Source organism: Ochotona curzoniae, unplaced genomic scaffold (genome assembly GCF_017591425.1).
Source record: "Ochotona curzoniae isolate NIBS_2020 unplaced genomic scaffold, NIBS_Ocur_1.0 contig_2294, whole genome shotgun sequence".
Taxonomy (NCBI): Eukaryota; Metazoa; Chordata; class Mammalia; order Lagomorpha; family Ochotonidae; genus Ochotona; species Ochotona curzoniae.
In genome coordinates this window covers 6014525-6039840 of record NW_024465405.1, presented here as the reverse complement: position 1 = coordinate 6039840, position 25316 = coordinate 6014525, and the positions used below count along the sequence as shown (strand labels likewise).

General features: G+C 63.9%; 3 protein-coding genes across 3 annotated transcripts in view; 1 reads left to right on the top strand and 2 right to left on the bottom strand.

The window, feature by feature from the left end:
* CROCC2 (ciliary rootlet coiled-coil, rootletin family member 2) overlaps nucleotides 1–6869 on the bottom strand; it is a 40185-nt gene extending 33316 nt beyond the window's left edge. Inside the window, exons 1-2 of the mRNA XM_040972439.1 lie at nucleotides 6792–6869; nucleotides 187–337 (exon numbers count right to left, since the gene is read on the bottom strand). Of these exons, the coding sequence (XP_040828373.1) occupies nucleotides 187–337; nucleotides 6792–6869 (229 nt within the window). The remainder of the gene's footprint in view (nucleotides 1–186; nucleotides 338–6791) is intronic.
* Nucleotides 6870–9780: 2911 nt separating this feature from the next.
* Nucleotides 9781–14916, top strand: MAB21L4 (mab-21 like 4). The gene is made up of 5 exons (XM_040972438.1): nucleotides 9781–10267; nucleotides 11830–12055; nucleotides 12618–12771; nucleotides 14037–14393; nucleotides 14824–14916. Exons 1-5 carry the CDS (start codon nucleotides 9781–9783, stop codon nucleotides 14914–14916), a joined length of 1317 nt encoding a protein of 438 aa, XP_040828372.1.
* Nucleotides 14917–17147: 2231 nt separating this feature from the next.
* On the bottom strand, nucleotides 17148–21913 carry AGXT (alanine--glyoxylate and serine--pyruvate aminotransferase). Its single transcript, XM_040972507.1, has 11 exons — nucleotides 21628–21913; nucleotides 21346–21538; nucleotides 20730–20794; nucleotides 20357–20457; nucleotides 19919–19989; nucleotides 19253–19337; nucleotides 19039–19134; nucleotides 18584–18653; nucleotides 17929–18024; nucleotides 17459–17587; nucleotides 17148–17285 (listed from the first exon to the last, which is right to left on the bottom strand). The coding sequence occupies exons 1-11, from the start codon at nucleotides 21790–21792 to the stop codon at nucleotides 17178–17180; spliced, it is 1179 nt and encodes a 392-aa protein (XP_040828441.1). The 5' UTR covers nucleotides 21793–21913; the 3' UTR covers nucleotides 17148–17177.
* Nucleotides 21914–25316: the final 3403 nt, after the last annotated feature.

Below are 25316 nucleotides of genomic sequence, written 5' to 3'. Positions count from 1 at the left end.
GGGGGCCTTTGGGTGTGCACTTGGGGTTAGGGTGGGTACCGAGAGTGAGCTGTTTCTGGGGGACGCAGAAGGTCAGATGTGCTCAAGCCCCGAGGCTGATAGTGGGCTGCGGCCTGAGTGGCTGGAAGGGGCTTCATGCACTGTTTGTGGCTCCCATGCTCCCTGCCTTCCCTTCACCCCAGTCACCTGCAGGAAGCTCTTGGCCCAGGCTGCCGGCCACAATCTGGCGGATGCGGGCAGGCAAGGGGATGGGCAATGCCTGCTGCCCGTCTCCACGTATGGTCAGCATACGGTCCCCTCTGCTGGCTGTGGGACTCAGGATGGTGTCCTGCAGCCTCTGAAATAGCCCAGACATGGCTGCCTCAGACACGGCTCCACACAGCTGCCTCAGACACGGCTGCCTCAGACACGGCTCCACACGGCTGCCTCAGACACGGCTCCACATGGCTCTACACGGCTGCCTCAGACACGGCTGCCTGACACGGCTCCACACGGCTCCACACGGCTGCCTCAGACACGCTGCCACAGCCCAGCAGCTCCCAGGTCTGTGGTGACCCCAAGACAGTCACCATGGGAGGGAGAGTGCAGCCGTGCCTCAGTTTCCCCACCTGTGCAATGATGGCCAGGGCTGAGATGACTTGTTGGTCCCCTCCTGCCAGGCCACCCCTCATCCTCCCGCTTCTCCCCCATCCCCATTGTCTGTTCCCCTGGGAATGCTGGGAGTCAGCTACCCCCTCAGGTGCCTGAGGAAGCCCTGCCCTCCAGCACCTGAGGGGGTTTGGGACAGGAGCTGGAGAACAGGATCTGTGTGGTCCATGGCTGCCCACCTGGCTGCATGGAAACCCAGGCACGGAAGCTGTGGCCCGGGGGTGGGGCAGGGCACCCAGGAGGGGTGGGCATTGCTTAGGGCTTTGCTTCTGAGGGGGCAGAGGCTGCAGGCTCAGAGGTGGGCAGGCAACCCCAAGGTCTCAGAGGAGAGGAGGGGCACAGCAGGGTGCAGGTCCAGGCCTGGGGGAGGGGCTTTTCTGCCAAGTGGGCAAAGAGGCAGAGGACTTCCAGGCCAGGCCACCCTCCCCTCACAGGGAGTGAGAATTCAAGGGGTGCCTGGTGCTGGAGCTCGGCAGCTGCGTCCGCCCACGGGTACTGCATCCCCAGACCCCTCTTAGCCCAAGGCTGTGACTACAGAACGTGTCCCCAGTTGTCCAGTGGCCACCTGCCTCCTCTCTGGGTCTGGATGCCCTGCCCGAACGCTCAGGGCTGGCCTGGTGGGTCATTGCCAGGGTCACCTCAAGACCCAGGCTCTGCCAGCCCCCACAGCAGCCCTGGTGGGGGCGGGGAACTTATCCTGGGGAAGAGTCCCCTTGCTCCTGGCTTCTTGGTTAGCACAGTACGTATGGGGGGTTGAGGACGGGTTGGGGTGATATGAGCGCCCCAGGTCCCTGGCTCGGTTCCAGTTGGGAAGGACTCCGGCCTGCCGCCAGCCCTTGCCTTGCTCCCCAGGGCATTGGCTAACGGGAAGGCAGTGGGAAGGCTGTGGCCAGCAGTGCAGGGGGTCACTCCTTAGCTGCCGTCCCCAAGGCGCTGGGCGTAATGGGCTCCAGCTGGGGCCGCCCACAGGGTTGGGGGGTTGGGCCGAGTTTGGCTGCAGCCAGTGGGGGAGGGAGAGGACTTCCTGGAGGGGGGACACCAGCCCCCCCACCCCCACGGTGGGGAGGGGGAGAGGGAGGAGGCAGTGCACGCCGGGTGGGGCGGGATGGGGAGGAGGGGCTCCACCAGGGCCCGAGTCCCACAGGCCACGCCCTCCTGGCTGAGCAGCCCCGGGCCGGGCCTCAGGGTTGTAGCCAGGCTGTCCATCCCTGCCTGTCCGCTGCCTAAGCACTCTCAGATTTCTGACCAAACCGCGACCCTTCTCAGTGCCCTGCCTCCTGTGCCCCAGCCTGGCCTTGGCACCTGGGACTGCAACAAGATGGCTGGAGGGCTCCCTGGAGCAGCAGCCAGCACAGGACACCACAGCCGGACGCCTCTCCGGAAGACCCCAGACCCACACAGCCCCTCCACGCCAATGTTGGCACTCCAACCACAGGGGACCCTGGGAACATCAGGTCCTGAGTGAGGCCACGGCTGATTGGGTAGGGGACAGTCCAACTTAGGTAACCATGCAGGGGACAGTCCCTGCCCAAACAACCATGACCCCACGTGAGGGTCAGCAGCCAGAGTCCTTGCAGCAGCTCTCTCTGTGTGAGGGGTATGGGCAACGCTCACCTTGCTGACCCCAACTCCAAGCTGAAGGGACAGAGGGACCCAGGCCTGGTTTTGGCCTCCCTGCAGGCCTCACTCTCTCCCCGACTTGAGGTGCCAGGGAATGACTCCACCCAGGGATCCCGCTGACCAGATGACCCAGCATCCTCACAAGGTCACCCCTGGACTGCTGGCCCCCCGTGGCACTGCCTCCCAGCCCTGGGGGCCTGGCCAGGGGCTCCCCTTGCTGGGTTGAGCAGGGCTCCTGCCTGCGTCTTCCTTCCAGTGAGAAGCACTCGGGGGATTCTGGGGCGGGATCTCTGAGACCTGCAGGAGAACGGAGCCCCCCTGGCTGCTTTGGGGCAGTTGAAGCCCCAAATGGGCTGCAGAGCAGGGGTCTGCACACAAAGTACAGCCGGGAGAGCAGCATCCATTGCACCGGGGGAGGCAGGGTGGAGGGAGGTGAGGATCTCAGCAGGGGACACTGGGATGCAGGCTGAGTCCAGTGGAGCCCAGCTGAGAGTGGGGCGAGGAGGCCAGGCACCGCCTGCAAACCAGGCAGGGGCAGCTGGGCCGGCGGACGAACCGACAGTGCCCCCGTGTGGCCATGCATGATGGTGGCCTCTGTGGCTCCTGCTCGGGGCTGTGCTGCCCTTCATGTCAGCTGGCAAGGCCTGTGCTGGGAGGTCCTCCTCAGCAGAGAGGGCGCCTGGGGGACCGGGGCTGGCCCAGCCTGGGCCCTTCCTGGCAAAATTCCCTCCCACCGCCCTCCCAGGGATGCAGGGGACCCAGAACAAGAAGGCTGGGTGGGGGTCCCCGCAAAGCCCCAGGACACTGACCCGGCAGCACACCAACAGCGTGAATTAACTCACGGCCAGGCGCACCGGGCGAGGCCCTGGCCCCACTCGTTTGTGCCTCATCCCTGTGCCTATTTGGGGCTTCCTGAGGAAGAGGGTGGCACAGGTAAGACAGCAGTAGCCAGAGCCTGCAGGTGCCTGGGGCCACGCGGATGACCCTGGCCAGGGAGGAGACCTGGGCCCAGAGGTCGTCATGGAGTCCAGCTCTGGCTTAGAAGCCAGCCAGGGCCCAGGGCCCAGGGGCTGAGGACAGAGGGGACAGGGGTGCAGATGGCTGCAGAGGGACATTGTTGGGGTGGGACTCAGAGGCCCCAGACATGGGCCTAGATCAGTCATCCATGGTCAGGGTCAGGGGACAACATCTGTGTGGACACGGGACAGAGAGGACCTGTGGACATGAGCAGGGCAGCTGTGAGAACAGGGCAACCATGAGGACACGGGACAGGGCAGACCTGAGGACACGGGACAGGGCAGACCTGAGGACACGGGACAGGGCCCAGCATTTAGCCACACAGCTACTTCCAACCTCTCTGACAATGAGCTGCAGTCAGTTGCTGAAGAGGGGACTTACGTGGGCTGAACCTGAGAAAAAGGACCCTACCCTGCACAGAAGTCACCCCATGGGAGACAGGCCCAAATCAATGCCCACTAGAAGAGGACCTCAGGGACCCTGCCAGCTTCAGGAGCCAGCAAACACTTGCAGGACAGACCCTGGAGGCCAGGCAGTGAAAGCGAGATGGACAGCCTCAAGCCGGGGACTGCCGGCAGCATCCGCAGGGGACGAGGCGGCCACACCGCGGGAGGAAGGCGGCCAGTCATGCAGCTGATGGAGGACTCGTCTCCAGAGACCAGCGAGGAAGCAACTGTCCAGTTCAGAAAGGGATGAGGCCGCAAACGGGTTTGTCAAAGGGTTCCGTGCAAATGGTCAGCAGACACAGGAGAGAATGCTCCAGATCTCGAACTTTGAGGGAAATGAGGGCACACCCCGTGAGAACGGCCTTCACGCCAGCCAAAGGCAGTGCTGGTGAGGAGGGTCGCACTCCGCAGGCACACAGGGGCGAGACCCTGGCCCCACTTGTCCGTGCCTCCTGCTGGGGCAGGATTCCAGGGCAGGCATGATAGGTGGTGTGACAAAGATCTGGTGCCTGGTCCAGCCATCCCGCTCCTGGGAACTGACCCTAAAGAGATGAAATCTGCAGGGCCAGGTGTGGTAGCCTAGTGGCTAAATCCTCGCTTTGCTTGTGCCAGGATCCCGGTTCATGTTCTGGCTGCTCCACTTCCCATCCAACTCCCAGGTCCTTGTGGCCTGAGAAAGCCGGAGAGGACGGCCCAAAGCCTTGGGACCCTGCACCTGTGCAGGAGACCCGGAAGAAGCTCCTGACCCCTGGCTTCATGTCTGCTTAGCCCCAGCCATTGTGGCCACTGGGGGAGTGAACCAGTGGATGAAAGAGCTTTCTCTCTGTTTCTCCTTCTCTCTGTATATCTGTCTTTCCAACAAAAACAGATTATAAAATAAATCTTTATAAAAGAAGGAAGGAAGGACATCTGCATAGACCGGTTGCCTGGAAGCCCGCGTCCTTGGCAGCACAGTGCACAGCGGCTGCGATCCAGGGCCGCCCCAGAGGCCTGTCACCGACTGGTTACACAGGGGTGCAGCCACACTCACAGAGCGAAATCCTGTCATGTGTAACAGTGCACACCTAGCTGGAAGCCACTGGACACTCCCTAAAGAGAAACAGACCCTGCGTCAGCTCAAATGCCTGCTTACCCGGCCCCGCCTTAAATCCCCCAGGTCTTGGTTCCCTTCAAAGGCCACTCTCCTGGGCTGTCCTTCCAATCCGCTGGACTGCCTGACGGCCCACTCAGGCTCTGTGGTGTGTCTGCTTGGATGTGTAGCAACTGGCACAAAACGCAGTGTGTCCCAGAGCGTGCAAAGCCACCCTTGGCCCTCTTCTGCTCCTCGGTAACTGTCATGGAGGGACATTAGGTGAGTGATCCTGGAGGGTTAGATGTGTGGCTTTGCAGAGAGTAACAGAGGCGCCAATGGGGCAGGCAGGACTTGCAGGAGGGAGGGAGATGGCTGTGCAGGCTTCGGGCGGCTCTGCAGGCCTGACTTGGGTGGGCAGTCAGGGGTGCAGTGTCTCAGGACCTGGGGGTCCTGCTGTGCTAAATGGAGCTGAAGGCAGAGGAGGGAAGGGGTCCAGCTCACCCACTCCCACTCCCCTCCTGCCTGCCATGGTGCGGTTGGGCCATGCTGAAGTGACCAGGGTCCTAGCAGTCCCCTCCTGCAGACCGGCCATCCTATGCGGAGCCAATAGGCGTGCCTGCTGTCCCCTGAGATGGGACAGCAAAACTGGTCGTGTGCCCGACCTCCGTGAGCCTCAGAGAGTGACCCCTGTGGACACGCCCTGTGTGGCTACCGCACGCAGGAGATGTGGGGAGCCTGTGTCTGAGGAACAGGGTAAGGTGTGCTAGAGCCATGTCCCCAGCACGAGAGGCCGCAGATGGCCACGAGCCACTGCAGGAAACGGAAGTCCGTGTGAAACTTGGAGAGGCAACAGAAGGCAGAGATTCCCCCGAGCTGAGTGCGCTAACCTCCCAGAGGGGGACCACACCACAGGATGCTGGCCCCGCTGGTGTGAACCGTCTGGCCCGGACCTGCTCCCCATTTCACATGCAGACCCTGTCTCAGCCCTCCTCTGACCTGGAAGCTGATTCCAAGCCTGCCGCCAGCTGCAACACTGTGTGGGGCTGAGGTGGCCAGGGGACCGAGCCCTGGCTGGAGTCGCACACACCACACCCTTGCCCTATGGTTCCCCCTGGGGTGCTCAGGGCCCTGATCTGTCACCCATGGGTGGCACTGTGAGATGTTAATCAGCACCACTCAAATGACAGGTGTCAGGCAGATGGGCAGAGCTGCCCACCCAGACCGCCCATGGCACTGGGAGAGCTCTGGGCACCTTGCCGTCCAGCTCCAGGCTTCGGGGTTCCTGGCCTCCCAGACGGGTGCAGGGCAGAAGTGTGCCCACCTGGAGTTTCCTCTCTTCACCCCACTTCCTGGGAACTCAGAAGTAGCAGGGAGATCCCGGGCAGTGGGCTGAGGTGATGTCCCCCTAGGCACCGCTGGGCCCACCTTGGGTCACACCTGATGGCCGCATATTGCCCTCGCGTGGGCATTCATGGGCACACGTGGCCTGTTATTGAGATGGCCGGCACCAGCGTGGGCAGGTTGCTGGGGGCTATGTCCCCCGCCAGGGCGGGTTCCAGGCACCTGAGTCAGCACCCCAGTCCCGACAGCCCTGCGGGGTGGGGAGGGGGGGGTGACATCACCACCGGGCTGTGCTGGGGGAGCTGGGCCAGAATGTGCCAGGCTTGGAGTGGGAGCTGCCTGGGCACTGGCTGGGTGGGCTCTGGAGGAGGGGTCTCCAGGAGCAGGACAGACCCGCACGGCTAGCAAACAGAGCCTGGGCTCCCCAAGGTCATCCTTGCTCTGTGAGGCCTAGGACGTGGTTGTGCAGGGTCTGCCCTGTCCCCAGTGTCTGACAGCCAGGACTGGGGGTTGCAGATCAAGCCCCCCAGGGCCTCCCCTTGCACATGCATATGTGTGCATGCTCATGCCTGTGTTACGCTGAGCACCTGAGCCCTTCCCTGGGTACCCCGTGGGCCAAGGACAGGGAGGGCAGCCACCCTGCTGACCTGGATCACTGCGTCCAGCCCCAGCCGGGGTCGCCGGGTGGTGTCCCAGTTGCCAGGCTTGCTGGAGGTGGAACTCATGGTGGCCAGGGGCAGCTCAGGCCAGCTCTGCACCTACAGGATTCCTGGTCCTGCAGAGCTCAGACACTCGTCCCTTGGTCTGTCTGCCTGTCCGTGTGGTCACCTGAGCTGTGGGCGTTGCTCGGCAGCCAAGACGCTCAGGCTGGTTTCCCTGGAAACAGGCGTGCAGGACTGTTGCTATAGCAACCATGGACGCTGTGTCTCCGGAGAGCCAAGCGAAGACCTGGGTGAGGAGCCATGCCAGGCAGAGCCACAGGACTGTGGCTGCTCCTCTGAGCACTGGCCGGGGCATGGACCTGGACACCAAGAGGACGGGGTGGGGGACAGTGTGGCTAGGAGGGAGGGGCCTTCCAGGAGCAGCCAGCCCTGCACCTGCTGTCCCCCTAGTATCCCTGAGGGAGGGGAGGGTCCCTGCTCTGGGCCCTGACCCTCAGAGATGCCACAGGTGAGGGTGACTGCTGGGCCGGTCAGCACGGCCCACTCCGGAAGGCTGAAGGATCACCTCTTCAGACCTGATTCCGGGGGAGGGCCACAATCAGGGGACCCTGTCCCTCAACACTGTGTACTGTGGCCTGCTGAGCCCACCTGCTCCTATGTCTGGGCAGGGTGACAGGGGCTCCCTACACAGGCCCTCTGACGCTGCCTCTGGGTCAGGCTCTCCCCTCATTGAGGCCCTGTGGATCCTGTGAATGTGGGGTCTGGCCTCACAGAACTGCAGGTAGCTGTGGGTGGGGTCTCATGGGCTGCTCCTGGCAGGGTAGAGTTCCTGTGACCTAGGGCTGCCAGCCAGGTCCGGGTGCCCACGAGGGAGGGGGCTGTTAGCTAGGGAAGGCTCACATGAAATAGATGTCCCCATAGGGGCAGGGAGGGACACCCTGGGAGGTCATCTGAGTCCTGACCCACTCGGCCTAGGCCAGGGTGAAGTCCAACCCCCTCTGATCTGGCTAACTGAGACACCCCCACCCACCCATCGGAGGCAGCTTCAGGCTGGCTGACCCCTGGTGACTCTGCAGGTCTTGGCAGTGCCTGAGCTGGAGCTGAGCTGAGTCCAGGTCATGCATAGTGAGCCCCAGCCACTTCCTGTCCAGCCCCAGAGGGTCTGGCCAGTGGCTGGGCCAGCTGCTGGCCCCTGGGGGCACAGAGTCACCCAGACAGACAGGACACAGATGCAGTGAGATGGCAGGCGACTGGCAACCCCGAGGCTGCGGGCTGTGAGGGAGGCTCTGCATTCCCGCGGGTCCCCGCCCTGCCCGAGCGCGGGCACAGAAGGGCGGCCAGAAGCACTGCCCTGCAAAGGCGGCCAGGCGAGGCAGGCAAGGGCGCCGAGGGCAGCGAGAGGCCAGCAAGCAGGAAACATGCTCATCGTGCAAGTGACTGTCCCACATGGCCGTCACGCAGGGCGCACACGACTGTCATGCAGCTCTCCTGCCCCTCTTCCTGCTGGCAGAGGATGGTGGAGGAAGCAGAGGCCAGTCGGTGCCTGTGCCTGGCTAGATCCTGCCAGGTTCATGGGGCACCGGCCAGGCATACCCGCCACCATCCTCACTGTACCCAGAGGGTATTGGGGAATGCAGCCATGGGCTCCTGAGGGGACAGCCAGGGAAGCACTTCAGGGAGACGGGCTTCCAGCCTGCAGTGCCCTCATGCAGAGGCTGGCTGACCACCAGGCCCCAGTGAGGACGGCCTGGGGGGGGGGGCTTCTGTCACTCCTCACGTGCTACACCCCAGAAGCACCACACACAGACCCACTGAACCTCACTACTGCACCTCACACATTACACATCGCATGTGACACCCCAGGTGCAGACTTGAGAGTGTGTGTCCACTCGCTCACTGCCTAGGACCAGAAGTGGCGCCCAGGTTTGCCCTGGGTGGCTGTGGTTCGTCACAATAGCCCCAGAGAGTTGAGGCAACTCTGAGCAGCAAGCACACACTTAGCCAGTGCTGGGCAACACATTATCACAGAGCTGCACCAGGTGCTTCTCCAGGGAGCAAGGACTCTGCTCAGTGGGAGGTCCCCACCTTCACCAGCCTTGCCTGGCACACCTGGGAATTCCTGAAATACAGGATCTGGTGCTGGTCCCAGGAGGGCTGACCATGGTGGGCACAGGTCCAGTGTCCTAGGAGGCCTTTGCGCTCCACTTGGTGCCTGCCTCCAGGCCACACCAATGAGGCCTCTGGGGACTCCACTGTTCATGTGGCCCAGGGAAGGCAGATCCTGTCTCCCCAGGGGCTGTGTGTGAGCCTGGAATCTGCTGGGCACTGCTTCCAGGGACGGTGGGAGCAGGGTGGGCTGAGAAATAGAGCTGGAGGCTGTGTTTGTGGCAGGCAGGGGTGGGCCACGCTGGGCTGCACTGCAGGGCCCCCTGGGGTGGGGGAATGGAGAGGCCTGCTGGGGGAGGCGTCTTGCCCACATCCCAGGATCAAAGCCGGGAGAGCCTGGACTCCCAGGGCCCTGTGCTGTGCCACCAGCTGGGGGGGCCAAGGGTCGGGGGGCGGGTCCTGCCTGCCCGCCAGGACCTGCTCGACTTGTAGGGAGCCGGTGCCAGAGGCAGGCAGAGCGCCTACAGGTGTGTATGGGGCGGGGCTCGGCGGCCCAGCCCAGGGGGGTGGAGTCACAGGGGCTCCAGGCCTACCGTCCGGCAGAGGCTGGGGGCCTGCGGGTCCCGGGCTGGGTGAGCAGACGGAGACCAAGCAGGAGGGCAGCAGGTGGCGGTGACAAGCAGGCCCTGCCTCCGCCTCGGCCTCTCGGGGCGGTGCTGATGGCTGTGAGTGAGTGAGTGACTCACCCCTCCTCGAAGGCCTGGGCTATTTAACCTCCACTGCCTGGCTGTCACAAAGGAATTTGGCTGCGCGGGGAGCAGGGGCCTCACCTGTTAGCCGTCCTCACTGGGCAGACGTGGGCACAGCCATGGCGGTGCCCACCTCACCGTGGCACCACTACCTGCGGGCTCTGCGGTCGCGGCAGGCGCCCCGCGTGCAGGACTTCCAGCGGGCAGAAGACGTGCTGCTGGCCGTGTTGGAGCGCGTGCACGCCCTGGACGCCCGTTTCGTGGTGGACTACTCCCGCGATGCTGAGGCCTTCCAGTTCGCCCTGCGCTCTTCAGACGACCCACAGGACATGCAGGTGCCCCTGAGGGTGGACGCTGAAGCCCTGCTCACCGAGGAGCCCGATGCCCCGGAGCTGGGAGATGGCCCCGCTCGCTGCCGCCTGGGCATCCCCAGGGAAGCGGCTGGCCTGGAGCGCTGGACGGCAGATGATGTCTTCAGTGCAGCGCCCTCGGAGGACGGTGCTGAGGGCCGCGGCTACCTGGTGCCCGGCAAGGTCCTGAGTGTGCTCAAGGAGCTGCTGGTGGCTGCCATTGTACACTGCCGGCACCACAGTCTCATCCCGCCAGGTAGCAGCCAGGGCCACTGGGCCAGCGTGTGTGTGTGAGTGAGTGTGTGCACCTGTCGGCATGTGGCGTTTGTGACACCAGTTACTTTCAAGCACACAGGTGCTGGCTTCATCCCTGCCTGATAGCATGGGTCAGACACAGTGGGCTGCTGGCAGCAGGGCTGGGCAGAAGGTGGGACATGGCCTGGACCCGGTCCTGGGCCAGGAGCCCTGAGTGGTGGGGTCCGTTCTCTGGTGCCCTGGGAAGGGGAAGGCCTGGCTGCCTCCCTGGTGTCATATGCCCTCCTTACTTCGCGGGCAGGGAGTGCCCACAGGGACTCTTGAGCTGAGGTCTTCGCTCCTACTGGAGAGGCCCCTTGCTTGTGCTATAGTTCAGGGTGTGTGTGGGAACATTAGCATTCGTGCATGAGGGATGGGGCCCAGGAGGGACTATGGTTTCCAGCTGGCTCTGGCCTGACCTGGTGCCCAAGCCTGTCATTAAGTGCCAGCGCTCGGGACATCTGGTCACCTCTCCATCCTTGTGGCTACTGCAGGTGGCTTGGCCAGAGCACTCCTGTGCCCCTGCCTGACCCTGCAGGTCTGTGCTGGGAGGCACACCCAGAGGCTGGGGTGAGCGGGAGGCCCTGTCAGGCCCCAGTGCCCAGGTGCAGTCTTGCCGACATGGACTCAGCCCTAGGCAGGCGCAGCCCCACCTACAGCCCGCAGCCCCGGAGCCTGCTCTGGGTGTTGCTCCTGACTGGAGTTAGCGGAGAGCTAGGTGACATCTGGGGAGGCCGGGAACCGGAGAGACCAGCTTTGGGCTGCCCAGGGGTGGCAGGGCCAGGTGTGGCTGGCTGCAGAACAGGTAACCAGCATGGGGCAGAGGCTGACGGCTCCCAAAGCTGATGGTTGCCGCAACTGACAGCAGTCATGACTGACAGCTCAAGGGCGATCTGGAAACAGGGCCCGAGGCCCAAGGACTCTGTACAGCATGAGAGCTCCCCCACACTGAGGCACGCAGTCCTGGGCCCTGGCTGCCAGCAGCTCCTGGGGCCACTCCTGCTACTCTGCAGAGGGCGCCCGGGGAGATGTAGACTGCAGCAGGGGAACAAGTGGGTAGGGGCAGACTGGCAGATGCAGGGACCTCATGCTGCAGTCACCACTGTGGCTACAGAGGCTCTGAGCTGACAACTGCATCCTCAGTGGTGCCATTGCCTGGGCAGTGCCAGCAACCAGCTCAGCTCAGCTGAGATACCAGGGTGAGGGCAGGGGCTGCAGATGGCATGGGGCTGTGAGTGGCAGCTGGCAGTGGGGTGGGGCTGTGAGTGGCAGTTGGCAGTGGGGCAGGCTGTGAGTGGCAGCTGGCGGTGGGGTGGGGCTGTGTGTGGCAGCTGGCAGTGGGGCAGGCTGTGAGTGGCAGAGGTGGGGCGGGTTGTGAGTGGCAGCTGGCAGTGAGGTGGGGCTGTGTATGGCAGCTGGCAGTGGGGTGGGGCTGTGAGTGGCAGAGGTGGGGCGGGCTGTGAGTGGCAGCTGGCAGTGGGGTGGGGCTGTGAGTGGCAGCTGGCAGTGGGTGGACTGTTGCAGGTTCCCTGAGTGCGGCCAGCCTGAGGGAGGAGCAGCTGCACCTGTCCCTGGTGGTGTCTGGTGGCTGGAGGAAGATCCGCTTCAATGTGGTGCCTGTGGTGAGGAAGGGGCACTGGGAGCCTGCCCTGGAGGGTGCCCATCTGTCGCCTGGATTCCCTGAGGGCATGCTGGACCGCATCCTGGGCCAAGGGGTGGACCTGGTGCCGGCCAGTGTCCAGGACTGGAGGTAAGTTCCCGCCCTCTGTGCAAGCCTGTGGACAGGGGTGGGGAGTGGATTGGACTGGATAGGACTGAGCCAAGCTGGGCTGGGATTGCCTGGGATGGGCTGGACGGGGGCAGGCTGGGCTGGGTCAGGCTGGGCTGGATGGGGCAGGCTGGGCTGGACAGGGCTGGGCTGGACAGGACCAGGCTGGACTAGGCTGGACTAGGCACTGTGTCTTGCTAGCAAAGGGCTGCCCTCTCCCATGGCTCAACGTGCAGATGGAACTCCAGCTCTCGGGGCTTTGGTGAGCGTCCGGGGAACACCTTGGGCAGAGATCACCATGCCCCCCGGCACAGGGCTGGGACAGAGGCCCGGAGTCTGCCTGGCCCTGCTGTCCTTCCTAGGCGACCTGAGGGACAGCATGCTGTCCTCGTGATGTCCCTCCCCGTTGGAGCCTAAAGAAAGAGAGGCACCGTGTCCCTCGACAGTGCAGGCCGTGGCTCTGCAGGGGCGCTGTGGACCTTGGGAGCTCTTGGGGTGCCTGGCATGAGTGGACCCGTGCTGACTAGGCGTGTCTGGCCCCCAGCACCTCCACGGACTACCTGCTCACCAGGCTGCTCCAGGCTCTGGGCTCCCTCCCTGGCCACCGGCTGGACGGGCTCTGCATCTTGGACCGGGTGAGCCATGAGAGCTGGCGGGATGGCGGCCAGAGCCCGGGCTTGACCTTCAGCCACCTCAAGGTATGTAGGGCCTGGCTGTTGGTCCGTCTCCCCACTGTGCCCCGGGCCTGGCTGTTGGTCTGTCCCCCCATCGTGCCCCGGGGCTGTGAACGGGCCTGGCAGGCAGCCTGGGTCCAGCTCTGTGCTGGTGATACTGAGGTCCCAGGACTCTGAACACAGAGGCCCGGCCCACTGTCCTGGGTTTTGGCTGTCATTAAGCTGGGAGTTTCACCTGTGTGCACCCTGTGGACCCAGCCAGAGGTGGACCGCTGGGACAGTTAGGCTGTGTTGTGGCCACCTCCAGTCTCAGCAGATGGTGGAGAGCAGGTGCTGGTCGTGGAGAAGGAGAGCAGGTGCTGGTGGTGGGGAGGCCAGTCCCTACCAGTGCTGTGCTCTGGGGAGGGGGCCCTGGGGTACTGGGACAGGGCCCGGGGATACTGGGGCAGGGCCCGGGGGTACTGGGGCAGGGCCCGGGGGTACTGGGGCAGGGCCCTGGGGTACTGGGACAGGGCCCAGGGATACTGGGGCAGGGCCCTGAGGTACTGGGACAGGGCCCGGGGATACTGGGGCAGGGACTGGGGTTACTGGGGCAGGGCCCTGGGGTACTGGGGCAGGGCCCGGGGATACTGGGGCAGGGCCAAGGGGTACTGGGGCAGGGCCCTGGGGTACTGGAACAGGGCCCGGGGATACTGGGACAGGGCCCTGGGGTACTGGGGCAGGGCCCAGGGATACTGGGGCAGGGCCAAGGGGTACTGGGGCAGGGCCCTGGGGTACTGGGACAGGACCCGGGGATACTGGGGAAGGGCCCTGAGGTACTGGGACAGGGCCCGGGGATACTGGGGCAGGGACTGGGGTTACTGGGGCAGGGCCCGGGGGTACTGGGGCAGGGCCCGGGGATACTGGGGCAGGGCCCGGGGGTACTGGGGCAGGGCCCTGGGGTACTGGGACAGGGCCCGGGGATACTGGGGCAGGGCCCTGAGGTACTGGGACAGGGCCCGGGGATACTGGGGCAGGGACTGGGGTTACTGGGGCAGGGCCCTGGGGTACTGGGGCAGGGCCCGGGGATACTGGGGCAGGGCCAAGGGGTACTGGGGCAGGGCCCAGGGATACTGGGGCAGGGCCCGGGGGTACTGGGGCAGGGCCCTGGGGTACTGGGACAGGACCCGGGGATACTGGGGAAGGGCCCTGGGGTACTGGGGCAGGGCCCAGGGATACTGGGGCAGGGCCCTGGGGTACTGGGACAGGGTGCGGGGTGGATCAGAACCCAGGTGCCCTGTGTCCCGCAGGCCGTACTGCTGTGGGCCTCGGCACTGTTCCCCTCCCCTGAGGACTGGGCGGACCTGCAGGGTGCTGTGTACCGCCTGCTGGTGGTGCTGCTGTGCTGCCTGGCCACCCAGCATCTACCCCACCCACTGTGGCCCCGGCTCAATCTGCTGCCCACCAGCGGCCTGGACCTGCATGCCCTGTACCAGCGTGTGGAACGCTTTGCCAGCCAGCCGGAGGCCTCACTGCGCCTCCACGCTACCCACCTGGGCCGTTGCCCACCACCGCGCCTCGATCACGGCATTAAGGCACTGCTGCAGCTGCCTGCCAGTGACCCTGCCTACTGGGCCACTGCCTACTTTGACGTCCTGTTGGACAAGGTGGGGGCAGGCCTGGGGTGGCCATGTACTTGAGGCCTGGTGTCCTCAGGGCATCGGGGGAGGGGGAGGCTGGCTGCCCCTGTGTGGGCAGGGGAGGGGGCACTCTTGGTCAGCCTTCAGTTGACTTGAGGGGCACCTGCAGTGCAACTAGAAGAGCTTAGGGCCGCAAGACCAGGGACAGCAGGGCCGGGGGACAGCAGGGTTGGGGTACAGCAGGGTCAGGGGGCAGCAGGGCCAGGGGGCAGCAGGGTTAAGGGACGGCAGGACCAGGGGATAGCTGGGTTAGGTGACAGCAGGGCCAGGGGACAGCTGGGTTAAGGGACGGCAGGACCAGGGACAGAAGGGCCAGGTGCTGATGCTGAGTTGTGGGCATTGTCGTCCTTCAGTGTCCCCAGATGGCCCCTGACCATTTCTCCCTACTCGGCCTCAGTTCCAGGTTTTCAACATTCAAGACCAGGAGCGGGTGTCAGCCATGCACAGCATTTTCCGCAAGACCAGGGCGCTGGGCGGCGGGGAGAGCTGAGGACCGGTCCTGGCTGGGACACAGGGTCTCAGGCCTTGGGGACCACTGGTTCGGTCCTGAGTAAAGAACAGATGCCCCACCCCGTCTCTGTGTGGACGCTGTTCCCCTCTTGGGCAGACCATCAACTCCAGCCACGTACCCGGGAAATACCGCAGCCTCCTCATGGGCACCCCAAGGACCCTTCTGGTTCTCAGAGTTGCATCTCTTCCTGGGCACCCTGGAAGGTCTGGTGGCCTTGGGCAGGGCAGTTCCACACTGTGCTGGGGACTGCCCTGTGCCTGGCCCTCATTGGTGAGAGGGCCTCTCATTCCTGACTCGCTTGTGACTCCTGAGCCACATCCAGGTTGAGCCTGGTCAGCAGTGGGTGCCGGGGAGGAGGGTCAGCAGAGGGAAGCGGCTATGGACCCAAGGTCCACCTGTGCCCAGGACGCGCCCTGTGGGCACATGGCTCTACCTGGGAGTCCACAGATCAGTGTGCTTGGCCCTCCTGCTCAGGTCTCAGGGCCGGGGACCTCACAGGGCTGGCTCATTGTGGAGGACCGCTGGGACTTGCTGGAAGCAAGGCCCTTCTCAACCCCATGACCCTGGAAGGACAGGCAAAAATTGCCATCACAGGGAGAGTGTGAGCCTGGCCCTGCTCCAGGGCCCTCATCTTCCTCTAGGCAAAGGCAGGCGCCATCCCAGCATGCCAGCTGGGCCTGGTGGGTTACCAGCGTCCTGTCCTGGGCAAAGGCAGGCGCCGTCCCAGCACGTTAGCTGGGCCTGGTTGGTGACCAGTGTCCTGCCCTGGTCCCCTCAGCCTTCCTCCAGGCAAAGGCAGGTGCCATCCCAGCATGCTAGCTGGGCCTGGTAGGTGATGGGTGTGTGTCAGCAGAAGGGGCACCGACAACCCTCAATACAGACCCCCGGTCTCCATCACAGCATTCAGCATGTGAAGAGGTAGACCCAGGTGCAGTGTGCAGATGCCTCACCCAGTGCATGGATGGGCTTGGAGCCCTGGCCTTGCTCCATGAGCTCCCCTCACCCCTGCCTGGCTGTATGGGCCCCCTACCCTGTGTCAGCCTAGTTCCAATGTCTGTGTGGCCCTTTCTTCTGGTTACCATGAGTGGCCGGGGCCCTCTGTTGGCACAGTTATGTCCAGTGGCTGGCACAATGGGGCAGTTACATGTGGGCTTGTCCTTCCTTGGCAAGAGGCAGGCACTGCCCAGACATCCCCTGGAGCTCTGGGGACCAGCGAGTTCCCGGGCTGCTGGCCCACTCCTTGACCTGAGTGGGTCAATTGGCCAGTTTGTCAGAAGCTTCTAGAAGTGAAGAGTGGATGTCATAAGCCAGAGGGAGCCAGGCAGAGAAGAGGACAAAGGGCGTGGGCCTTGAGGACAACTGACTCTGGTCCTGGCCGTGGCTGTGGCTATGGATGGGGTGTGGCCCTTGAGCATAGCTGTCCCTGGTCCTGGCTGTGGCCATGGCTGTGGCTGGGGCATGAGCCCTGAACACAGCTGTCCCTGGACCTGGCTATGACTGTGGTTGAGGCATGAGCCTTGAGCAAGCTGATCCTGGTCCTGGCCGTGACCGTGGTTGGGGCATTGGCCTTGAGCAAGCTGACCCTGGTCCTGGCTGTGGCTGTGCCCAGGGCATGGGCCTTGAGCATCACTGTTTCTTTCTGGCTTTGGCTGGGACCAGGGCATGTTTTGAGCACAGCTGTCCCTCGTCCTGGCCAGGGCATGGGTCTTGACTACCACGCCCGGAGCATGGGCCCTGGACCTGGTCCTGGCCATGCAGTCTTGGGCATGCTCTGGGTGAGAGTTTTTGGGCAACTCTGGGCTGCATATGCACCTGGAGGCAGCTCAGAGGATACACTCTGTTGGGGAGGTGAGTGGGAGATCAGGGGTCCTCCCCTGTGGCCTGGGGCTAGGGTGTCCCCCAAAGCCCACACTGGGGTACAATATAGGAGCCACCAGCCCACCTTTCTCCTCAGTGGGAAAGGCCCAGGCTCTTGTGATTTTAAACATTTTTCCTTTATTTGAAAGGCAGAAGGGCAGAGGTTGTTCAACGGTTCACTCCCCAGAAGCCTGTGACCGCCGGGGCTGGGATCCAGGCGCTCCTGCTGCACAACCCACCTTCTGTGGGCTCCAAGCACACGGGCATCATCTGCTGCCCTCTGGGTGTGAGTCAGCAGGAAGCCAGGCTGGATGGTGGAGGCGCGACCTGAGCCCTGGTGCCTTCCTTGGGCAGTGACCTTGCAGGGCAGGGAGGACAGGAGCTCACAGCTGGTGCTGTGGGCAGTGCTGCAGGGCCTCCCCCAGGGCATCCGCCAGGCGGTCCACGTTCTCCCGCGTTGCATTGTAGCCCAGCAAGCCGATCCGCAGCACCTGAGAAGGGGTGGGTGGCAGAGACCCCCAGCACACACGAGAGAGCCGGCAGCCCATCCAGGCCCTGGGCAGCCCCTGTTTTCCACACTCCCTTCCCTGCCCTCTGCAAGTTCCAGGGGCGTGCATTCAGCTCTGCCCTCTGGTGGACATAGTTGGGTCCAGGAGCCCCTCACCTTCCCCACTGTGGGACCCAGGCCACCGGTGATTTCAATGCTGAAGTGATCCATGACATAGCTGACGATGTCCCTCCAGCGGTATCCAGCAGGCACGACCACCGTCGTGACTGTGGGCAGCCGGAACGCCTGCAGAAGACCTGGGTCAGCCTAGAGAGCTGGAGACCTGCTCCCAGGGCCACCGTCTACCTGGCCTGCCCTGGCCATGGACTCAGAGCAACTGGGGTAGGTGAGAGAGGGTTACCCAGATGGTGACCACCACAGGGGTCCTGAGCTGGGCATCACGACCAATTCAGGGCGCCCATCCAGCTCCTTTGCCTGGGCAGTCACACCTCAGTAAGCTGACCCCACCCCGACCTGGACCAGCCTAGCAGGGCCCCGGCAGCCTCTACTGGCTGGGACAGTAGGGGCGTCAGAGCTGAGGGATATGGCCTTTGCTGTTGGGGAGTGCTGAGGCCCTGCTCACCCACCGGGTCCTTCACAAAGAGCTGTAAGCCCAGCTCCTGCAGGCGGCAATGCAGGTACTGGGTGACCTCATGGTGTCGCTGCCAGCTCCTCTCCAGGCCCTGTGGGGAGAAGGTCCCAGGCCACTGACTGGAAGAGGGGCCAACTGGGAGTGCTCCCTGGGAGGGCCCGATGGTGGGGGCCACAACAGTGCAGAGTGGGGCGCTGGGCCCATCCCAGTTGTCGGAGGCTGCTCCGATCACTGTGCCCTACCGCCTCAAGCCTGCCTCCTACTCAGCCCCCAGCCCATCTTTTCCTTAGCAGCTTCCTGTGGGGACACTTGGGCCCTGGGCCTCTTGGCATCATGGTCCACCCAACCCCAGCCAGGGTAGTGGCCAGCTCACAGGATGCCTGGGCTCCAACCCAGCCCTGTGCACTGACCAGCGGCTGCAATGCTGGCCTTGGCCAAGATCCTGCTGGCCAGCTGTGGCCAGAATGCTGTGGGCAGGGCTGTGGTCACCTTTACTGTCCCGTGTCCTGCGGTCACCTTGATGCCACACATCCTGAGGTTGTGGACACAGTGCTAAGCCTGGCCATCATCCTGATGACACCTGCCATCATCCCCTGTTCCTCCTGGCCGTAGGCAACCAGTTGACCCGACAGCATGGGGTCCCTGCTCACCTGCTCCGCCAGGAGGGCCAGGCTCTCTCTGAGAGCTAACAAGCCAATGACAGGAACCGTGTGATGGTACCTGGGGGGGGCAGCAGGGGGCCCACGTCACCACAAGGGACAGCGAGTGGGATCCAGTGTTAGGGTTAAGGCCTTGGGAGAGTGAACAGTGTGGGTTCAGGCCACCCTGCTGGGGAGGCAGACACTTAGAGCTGGCTGCCTCCTCCCCCAGATCCCGATCTTAGGGTTCCAAGGTGCCCAGGAAGCTGGCACTGGACACTTGGCACCCGCTGAGTGCCCACAGCAAAGGCCAGCCACAGCACTACCCCTCCCTTCGGGGCTAGGTCCACTTCGACTGCAAGGTGAGTTCAGGAGAGCTCAAGGTGCAAGCTGGGGGTTCAGGGGCCCAGCGTCTGAGCAGCAGGAGGTGACCCATGCCCTGGCCCACACCCGCCCTGCAGCCTCACATCCTGGGCTGGCCGTCACAGCCCCAACTGTTGGCCAGCAGCTTGACATCCATGAAGAAAGAGAAGGGCCTCGTCTTGCGGTTGTACACCTTGCTCCTGGGGGAGGTGTGAGTGTCAGGTCCTACCCCTCCGCCCAGCGCCTCGTCCCACCTCTGCCGCCCTGTCCTCTCTCGCTGAGGCCAGTCTGCCTCAGGCGAGGCTTGGGGTCACTCACTTGGCTCTGTCGCTGAAGGAGATGAGGGACATCCCAGGAGGGGCGTTCAGGACCTTCTGGGAGCCCGCATACAGGACATCAATACCTGGGGCGGGGGTAGCAGCCATTATCATCTCAGGGGCTTCCAGGAAGGAGAGGTGGGGGATCCTGGGCTCTTGCCTCAAGTCTAGACCTCTTTGCATCCTAGGGAGAAGTTCTGGCAAAAGATGCACTCTGGGGCCTCATCATCCTAGCTGTACAGGGCAGGGCTTCAGCTCTTCAGGGCGGGGCCTCAGGTGTGCAGGGCGGGGCCTCAGGTGTACAGGGCAGGGTCTGCCCTGTGCAGGGCCGGGCCTCAGCTCTGCAGGGCAGGGTCTCCCCTGTGCAGGGCAGGGTCTTAGCTCTGTAGGGCGAGGCCTCAAGGGCACAGGGTGGGGCCTCAGCTCTACAGGGCAGGTTCTCAGCTCTGCCCACTCTGCACCTGAGTGCTGGATGCAGCTCCAGGCCCTCCCAACACTACCTCCCAAGTCCCTCCCTGCCACCTGGCTCAACAGCACAGCATTATACATGACCACTTCCTTGAGGAGCCTGTCCTTTCCTCGCAGCAGGAGACCAGGTCCCAGTGTGGGCTGAGCCAGAGTCCTCCACTGCCTGCCAACTCTCCAAACTGGGGAGGGCAGCCCTTACCTTGCTGGTCCATGTAGAGGGGAGCGCCTGCCAGGGAGGCCACGCAGTCCACCAGGAGCAGGCACTTGTACCTGGAGGAGGGGCAGAGGCAGTTGTGTGAAGAGGAGGGGCCTAGGGGACCAACCTTAGCGTGGGCCAGTGCCTGAGGTGACGCCTCGAGGCAGGTACAGGAGCCCTCAGCCTGCCACAGGGTCCAGTCCAATGGCCTCTCCCCAGCCCTGAGCTAGAAGCTGAGGCAGCTCAGGCCCTCGGAGATGTCCAGGCCGTGATGGCCCTATTGGTGCGTGAATATACCTCTGAGGACAGGCTCACCTGAGGAGATGGGCTCACCTGAGGAGATGGGCTCACCTGAGGGGACGGGCTCACCTGAGGGGACGGGCTCACCTGAGGAGATGGGCTCACCTGAGGGGACGGGCTCACCTGAGGAGATGGGCTCACCTGTGGCAGAGCTCCCCGAAGCTGTCGAGGGGCTGTATGACCCCAGTGGACGATTCCCCGTGAGTCAGGAACAGTAGCACTGGCTTATGCTGGGCCAGGCCCTGAGGGCAAAGGTGACAGTTGTGGGCAAAGCTGAGGGGGATCCCTCTGAAGCATTCCTAGGGGCAATAGGGAGACTCTTCCTGGTGGGGATGGGTGGGACCTCTCCAAACTGGGCAGGAGCCCGGTAATGTCAGCTGCTCTGGTCATCTGGAGGCATCTGGGAGAAAAGGGAGTGGAGGGTTTTCTAGAAAAGGACTTCTACAGGAAGTGAGGCTCACACAGCCCCCAGCCCTGGCCACCCTGCTGGACTGACCCCTCCAGCCTTCCCTACCTCTTCCACCTCCTGCAGGGTGTAGTAGCTGCCAGGGTCCTTGATCATGGGATGCACTCTGGCCCCTGGGCACAGATGCAGAGAGGATCAGTGCTGGGCATGCTGGGCAGTGGCCCCTGTACAGGCAGGACCCCACCCTCCCTGGTAGCTCAGCTACTGGGCAGGAGATGGGTGTGCAGCTCAGCTGTTGGGACTAATGCCCCGAGGTGGCCGTGCCTCAGGCCAGGGTGTCCCATGGCCTTGCAGCCTTGGAATGAGACCACACTGACCCTTGACCAGGACCCCAGGGTCTGAGGAAGGAATGAGAGAGGGGTCAGTGAAGGGCTCTGCTGGAGGGGCAGGAAGTAGACGCCCCACCTGACCCCCTGCCCAGCCTGGCCCCTGTGGGAACTGAAGGGATCACCAGGGCCCTGGGGGTTGTCCATGAACCCATCCAGCACCACACCCCCAACTGTGCTTCACACCAGACTCCTAGAGAAATGGCTGAGTCAGAGGGGGCATCGGGGTCCAGGGTCAAAGTGGGGGGCTCCCCACAGAGCTGCTGCCCGGGGAGGCTGGGAGAGGTCAGGTGGGGCCCCTGCACCCTGATACCCAGGGTGGGCGGAGCATTGCTTACCCAGTCGTTCTCCAATCTCAGCTGCCCGCTGCCCCCAGATGCCATTGGCCCCAACCAGGAAGGCGTCGCCAGGCTCCAGGAGGTTACACAGGGCCGTCTCCAGGGCGCAGTGCCCCGGGCCGCTGACCACCAGCGTGAGAGTGTTCTGGGTCTGGAAGGCGTACTGGATGCCCTGCTTAATCTCATCCATGACCTGGGGGGCAGGAGGCACAGCTCAGGGGGGCCCTGACCCTCCGGGGCCCAGGAGCAGCCCACCTGGCAGCCGCCGGCCACCCCACTCACCTGGAACATGCTGGTGTGCATGTGCCCGATCATTTGCTGCCCGCCGGCCACCAGCATGGGGGGTGCCAGGTTCGAGGGTCCAGGCCCCAGCAGGAGCTGGTGGGGGAGAACAAGGGGCCGGCGCAGGGCCTCTGGGGGGGCCACCAGCAGCCGCTGGGAGGCCATGGTCTGCACCAAACTGCTGCTTGGGGACCCAGGGCCACGCTGGCCTTGGCCGCTGACCGGGGCGTTCCCAGTCGACCTGGTCAGCGGGCTCCTAGCCACCTGTGCCTTTTGTCCCTTCCTGCCCGTCAGCAGGAAACATTAGCAGGCCTGAGTGTGTGTGTGTACACAACATTGTTGTATCTGTTAGGTCAGGCCTTGCCATCAGCAAACCCGGCCAGCAGGGGTGATGAACCCCGGGCCGTTCCCCGCCCCTGCCTGTGTCACCCCAAGAGGCTCTGCTTGGAATCAGCTTGGCAGCTTGGCTTGGCTTAGGCATCTGAGTTTTCCTTCAAGGGTCAGAGAGAGGGTGTTTCAAGTGGCAGGAGAGCAGCTACAAGAGGCTGGTTGTGTTCCAATAAACTTTCTTTACAAAAAACCCCTAGGAGCCGGGTTTGCTGATGGCAAGGCCTGACCTAATAGATACAACAATGTTGTGTACACACACAGACACACACACACTACCTCTCACACATGCACACTCACACCGTGCCTGCCAACCCTCCAATATCCCCCCAGGCACCGAGCAAGGTCCCCCAAACTCTTGGAAATGGGGCTCTCTGTGTGCTCCTGGCTTGGGAGGGCACGGGCTAAGCCAGTCTCACCCAACAACTTTGCCCTGAGGCACCCCCTGCAGGCTTGGTGATGGGGTATGGTAAGTACACCCCAAGACTTCCTGAGCCAAGCCCTGCCAGCCCTGCCCTGCGGGGCTGGCACCACAGCACCTAGCACAGGTGGGAAGCAGAGCTCTCTACTGAAATGCAGAGTTAGATCTTCAAGCAGAGAGAAGCCAGGAGCCTGGGTGACCCTCAGGCCTGGGGCTTTGCTCATACCTCTCCGGGCACTTCCTTCAGGCCACACACACAGTGCCAGGCTGTGGACTGCCTTCCCCTCCCTGGGCACCCCACACTCATGGTCACGTGGGAGGCACAGTGTGTGGGCTTCTGGTGAGGGGGGACCTGAGCAGCCTGGAAGGGCAGGCCGAGGGAGAGGTGCTGGCTGCTGTGTTAGCATAGCCAGGGCAGCTATTGCAACCTGTGGGGCGGTGCTGCAGATCAGAAGCTGATTGGAGCAAACAGCAGGGCAGACAACCACCTGGTGCTCCAGACAGGCCACCTGGCAAAGCCGGCTGTGCCGCCCAGCTGCCAAGGCCAGAGGCAGCTCCCTGGGACCTAAGCCAGTCGCTGTGGGGGTCTGCGACCCAGTTCCTCCCCATTCCAGCCTCCGCCGATGTCCCGCGTCTCCCTTCTCAGTGAGGGTCACTCAACACGGGACCACCGGATGGCCTGTGGGTCGGGTGTGTGTGTTCCCAGGTTGGGGGAGCAAGGTGCACCTAGAGGGGGATGATGTCACCCCAAGAGGCTCTGCTTGGAATCAGCTGCACACGGAGCGCGTCCTCCCTCAGGGGCTCAGGCAGGGGCAAGAGTGGGTCTCGCCAGGAATCCCACGGGACAGTCTCGGGTGGACAGCGAGTCCAAGCACACACCGACCCCGCCCACAAGCAGCCGCTCCTGCCCCTGCTGAGCTGCCCACGTCGGCACGCCTGCGCACTGGGGCGGGGCCGCCGCCTGCGCCTGCGCCTGCGCGGTGGCGTCGGCGGGGTCTTTGGGGCAGCGTGGCGCCCGGTCGCACGAGACCCGGGAAGCCGTCCTCCTGCGCCCGGGAGCCCGCGCTGACCCCGATGAAGGTCCCCGAGGTCGGACGCGGCCACTCATGGCGCCCTTCTTCCTCCACCAGGCGACGGGCAGGTGCGTCCGTGCGCGGATGGAGGTCAGGTCGCCCTCGGCCACCGGGCTTGGTCTCCGGATGTGCGGAAGCTGACCACCGCGGCCCAGCCCTCGGCGGCCCTGGGCAGGGCAGCGCGGCGTGACCCCCGCCCGGCCATGTGTGCAGAGCGGGCGCGCAGCCCTGGACACCCTGGGGATGTCCAGAGGGGTCTGGCTCCTGTGTGAGGTGGAGGCTACGGGAGACGCAGCAGGTGGAGTGTCCGAACACACATGAACTGCCGTCAGATGCTCTGCTCTGGCTTTACCTGCAGTCCTGGCCCATCCCTGCTTTGTACAGCGGTCACTTCTGGCCACAGGCTGCTCGCCCAGCCCCCATCCTTGAAGACCCTAGTCCGTGTACCCCAGGACAGCCTCTTTGGCCCTCCCAGGAGACCTACCATGCTCTGCCTAGGGGCTCATAATTGACCAGCCTTTTAGCAGCCCTGCCCTGCCCTGTTCGGCCCTGCGAGCCGGAGCTGGACACACAAGGTCCCTGGGAGAACTCCACACCCAGTGGTCAGCCTGTGTGCTGCCTGCATACCCCAGGGGTGGGAGGAGACGCCTGCCTGCGAGGGGTGGGGCCAGTGACCTGCTGCGCCCCTAGGCCCTGCTCTGCCCAGGGCTGAGTGTGGGCACAGCTGCAGGGCATTGGAGCACGGCCCTGCTGGGCCTGAGCAAGCTGGAGCACCCTGCCCAGACGTGGGCACTGGAGGGGTTGCTGGAACCCTGGTTTCCATGAGTACTTGCAGCAGAACGGGCAGTGAGCCAGGGTGCCAGGCCCAGTAGGGTCCTGGTGGGAGGATGGAGCCTTTCCAGGCCAGAGTCACCTGTCCCTGCCCGCCAATGGCCACTCTGTTCCCTTCCCTGCCTTGTGGACGTTCACTCTGCTCCTGCCTCACCGTGGACGTCCACTTTGCCTCCGGATGTGCGGAAGCTGACCACCGCGGTTCCCTTCCCTGTTCCCAGCCCCCACACGCCCCCACAGTGGTGCTGTGCCTGCTGCCCCATGGATGCTCAGAGGATCAGAGCCCTGCCCACCTTGTCTGGACCAGCCGATTCTCCTGGGCTCTCCACTGCCACAGCCAGGGCCACCCTCTGCTCATCCCCAGGCCCGGCTCCCTTAGCTCTGCAGGTCCTGTGGCCTTGGCAAGTAGGTGTCCTCACTTAGCCCTGGCTCAAAAAAACCAGCAGCAGAGCTGGCTGGGGTGTTGCCCCAGGTGGGCATGGGTTCAAGTCCCGGCTGCTCCGGCTGGTGTGCCAAGGGCTGTGGGAGACCTGGTTGCAGCCCTTGCAGCTGTCTGGGGAGTGAGCAGTGGACGGAAGCTCTTTCTGCCTTCCTCCCTTGCTCAGGCTCGCCATTAAGTGACTCTCCAACACTGTCCATCGGAGAGGCTGTGGGCACCTGCTCCCACCTCCAGACCTGGGCTCCCCACATTCCCAAGCTTTCACTGAGAGCTGGAGAACCCAATGGGTGGGACCCAGGAATCTGCATTCTGAAGACCCGTCTGGAGTGCAGGCCACGTGGAAGGGGCTAGGCATGTCCCGGCATTGGGAAACAGCTCTCCCAGCCTGTCCACGGACCCAGCCTGGAACCAGGCTCCTTGTAGCTTTGCCTACAGACTCCCCTCTCCCTGTTCTCCCTTCACGTTTTCCCATGCCCTCACCCCTGCATGGCCTTGTGAGAGAGGTACAGGACCTGTGTGGTCCAGAGCAGACTGCCCA